This window comes from Galeopterus variegatus, unplaced genomic scaffold (genome assembly GCF_000696425.1).
Source record: "Galeopterus variegatus unplaced genomic scaffold, G_variegatus-3.0.2 Scaffold843, whole genome shotgun sequence".
Lineage (NCBI taxonomy): Eukaryota > Metazoa > Chordata > Mammalia > Dermoptera > Cynocephalidae > Galeopterus > Galeopterus variegatus.
Window position 1 is genome coordinate 37,235 of NW_007726954.1, and position 3,474 is coordinate 40,708.

The following is a 3,474-nucleotide window of genomic DNA, read 5'->3' on the forward strand; positions in this document are numbered from 1 at the left end:
CCTCAGCCTTAGTGTCTCAGGCCTTGATGTTCTAGCTGGTCCATCAGACAATGAGCCATCCATTTGCCACGGGGCCCTGGACTGTCACCCTGCCTCATTCCTACCCAGCACAACAGCTGAGACTTTCCATGGGAGTGGCAGGGAAAGAGGACCGGAAGGCTCCCTGTCACCATGGCAACAGGGCCAGCTCAGGCAGAGCACAGGTGAGGGAGCAGTCGCTTATGAAGTGTCCGTTCTGCAATAGACACATCATACACACAACTGAATTTCCATTTTCCAGAAGAGGAAACCGAGGCCCAGAGCCAGGAAACATCTCGCCTGAGATCACACAGCAAGTGAACAGCAGAGCTCAAGAGAGAATAAGCCACCGTTCAGATCCTTCAACCTGCCAGATTCGTTCCTGCCTCAGGGCCTTTGCTCTTAACTGTTTCTTTTTAATTTTTTAACTTTTTTTTTCTTTTTCTTTATTATTATTTTACTTATTGGTGGTTTTTAAGGGTGGTGGTTGTTAATTTATTCTAGTTTTTGCACTTACTGTTTCCACTGCCCTTCCAGCTCCACCTCGTCCTGGCCAGCTCCATCCTGTCATTCAGGTCTCTGCTGAAACGTCACCACCATTCTGACCACCCCATAAAAAGTGACACCTTCTCACCTCTTCACTGTGAGAAAGGAAAATGGCTTAAAGCAATCTAAGCTATTTGAAGTCTGCTAAACTCATCAGGCCCAGAGAGAGATGAGCNCGGGCGCGACACTGAGGGTTGCGATCCGTTGCCGGACACGAAAAAAAGACAAAAAAAAAAGAAGAAGCTTATGTGATTTGAGTGAACCAGTGTAAATTCTTGGCAAACATTGGAACTGCCCAATCTTCCTGCAAAAATGAGTTCAAAACAGCTACCGCATGGAGCACATACTCGGGGCATCCTGAATCTGTGTTTCTCAGACTGCAGTCCACAAATTTGGCCCAAATAAGCTTTATCTTACATTTTTGCCTGTTTCTTCTTTTAGGTCAACAATCATGTCTTATTCCATTACAGCACTTGTGTCTACCCAACATTAAATATTGTATTTTCATGGTCTCTGTTTCACCCACTAGAATGTAAACTTCATGCAGGCTGAAAACCTTGTTTCTCTTTTCATCTCCCAGAATAATAATAACAGCAGATAACACATTTAGAGCATTCTGCATGACAGATGCCGAGTTAAACACCTTACATATGTATTAACTCATTTAATCCTCACAACTACACCTTAAGGAAGGCACTATCTTTTTTTTTTTTCCTGTTTTTCTTTTTCTTAGTTGAAACATAATTGATGGAAGATACTATCTTTACCCCTATTTCACAGATTAGAAAACTGAGGCACAGAGGGTTTAAATGGCCTGCCAACATCACACAGTTGAGAAACGGAGGAGCCAGGATTCATACTCAGGCATGTGGGCTCCAGAGTCTCCTTGCACGTGGTAGGTGCTGGCTGAATGAATGAATGAATGAATGAATGAATGAATCACTTCAGAGCCTGCCCTTTCCTCCCCACCTTGGTGCTGCCTCTGAGCTGGTCTTACCTCCATTGGAGAGCTGAGGTGGCACAGCTGGCACTGTGGCTGCAACCCTGCCAGGTGGCATCCAGGGGCTGGGCCTCCCCACTGAGCCAGCCCCAGGTGCCTTCATGGGGGCAGGTGATTCCCAGGGGTGGCCACGCTGGGCCTCACAAGCCGCTTGCCTTACTTCCTCTTCCACGGCCACATCACGGCGCGGGGGTGTCAGGGTGATAAAGACAGACGAGGCGACCCTCTTCTCAGGCTTTGAGGCCATTGCTTCGGCTCCTGGTGGGGCTGGTACAGAGTGGGGCTCAGGTTCCGGTAAGGCACAGGACAGGGGGTGCACGCCACACAGAGGCCTCCGTACTCCCAACAAGGCAGGAGCAGCCATGCCCCTGGGCCAGTGACCCAGCCAGCCTCAGCCAAGCCAAAGAGGGGTGGAGGATGCCCCGCGGAGGAGGGCAGGTACCCACCAGGTGACTTGGCCACAGGGATGGGACCCAAAAGTCCTGGCTGCCCTTCCCGCTGATGCACACCTGGGAGAGCAAAGGGCAGCCCTGCCCAGCTCACCTCAGAAATGATTAATTTTCCGCATTTAAGAAACACGAGGAGGGAACGGCTCCTCCAGCTCCCGGCCCCAGCACAGCTGACTGCCAGTCCCAGCCCAAGGCCACACCTGCCCACCGGGCCACACTCCAAATTAACTCCCTCACCTAGGATCCGGGTTCTCTTGGGAGAGCCAAAGTCCCCGAGGTTCAGGCCAGCTCTGCTGTGGGAGGGAAAGAGAACAGGAATTGTCACAGTGTCAGGGCTGGGCTCCTGGAGGCGCAGGGGGCAGAACTGTAAGAGCTACCTCTTACCAAGACCTGCCCGGCCGCAGTGCCCTGAGCTCTCTATGCCCATTAACTCATCCTCCCCACGCTGCTGTGGGGTAGGCACTGTGATTAGCCCCATCTTACAGACTCAGAGAGGTGGAGTTACTCACCCAGGGTCACACAGCCGCAGAGCTGGGATTTGAACCCAGAGCCCCTGCTCCTGGCCGCTTTGCTCTGCTCTGCCCTCTCTCAGCACAGCTCACAAGCCAGCGGCCTTTTCTCTGCCTTCTATTGCTAGAATCTCTCACTCAGAATCTCACTTGCACCCATCTCCAAAACCACGGCCCCGATTCAGGAGGCAGTGGGGGGCTCGATCGTCCCCAATCCCACCTCCTAACCTTCTAACCCTGATCTTTCTAGAGCATAAATCTGATTGTTTCTCTACTCAAAAGCCTTCCATGGCTCCCCACTACCTCACGATAAAGCCCAAATTCCAGTGGCCTCAACCTCTTTTTGACCACCCAGGACCACTCGCCCTTCCTTGACTATGTTTTTCTCTCTTATCTGCCTTGGAGTTTCCTATCATATGTTTTTCCTGCCCCTCCCCACCAGAGTCAATTTCAACTTTCCCTTAGAGGCCCAGTTTAAACATCACCTCCTCCATGAAGCCTCCCCTGATTCCCAGCTCTCTCCTTGGAGCAGTTATCTGTTTCCACAGGACACTGTCAGCCCCATCGCAGGACACGCTGACTCACTATCAACATATCTGACCCTCACAAGTAACCACGTATGCCTCCAGCTGTGTCTGCGTTCTTTGTGTGCCCTGAGAATAGCTCCCAAAGCAGCCATCAAACCACAGATCTGGGAGCAAGGTGGCACCCCAATGTCAGGAAAAGGCCATTTTCCATCTCTCAGGTTGTTCCCGCAGACAGTAGCCAAGGCTGAGGTGGGGCTCAGCGGAGTGAGTCGGCCACACCCAGCTCAGGAGCCCTCACCGGGCACCCAACACTTGTGCCCAGGGCTAAAAAGGTGCCGTTTTTCTAGCTGACTCTTTCTTTCTGGGCCACCTTGACATGACCCCAAAGCCCAGCCCAGTTCTGTGGGGAGGAGAGTAAACAGGGA

General features: G+C 51.7%; 1 protein-coding gene across 2 annotated transcripts in view; it reads right to left on the reverse strand.

Moving 5' to 3' along the window:
- Nucleotides 1-3,474, reverse strand: part of FBLIM1 (filamin binding LIM protein 1) — a 27,003-nt gene that overhangs the window by 18,189 nt on the left and 5,340 nt on the right. For both annotated transcript variants that reach the window (XM_008572840.1, XM_008572839.1), the window contains exons 2-3: nucleotides 2,251-2,306; nucleotides 1,562-1,831 (exon numbers count right to left, since the gene is read on the reverse strand). In XM_008572840.1, the coding sequence (XP_008571062.1) occupies nucleotides 1,562-1,831; nucleotides 2,251-2,306 (326 nt within the window). The remainder of the gene's footprint in view (nucleotides 1-1,561; nucleotides 1,832-2,250; nucleotides 2,307-3,474) is intronic.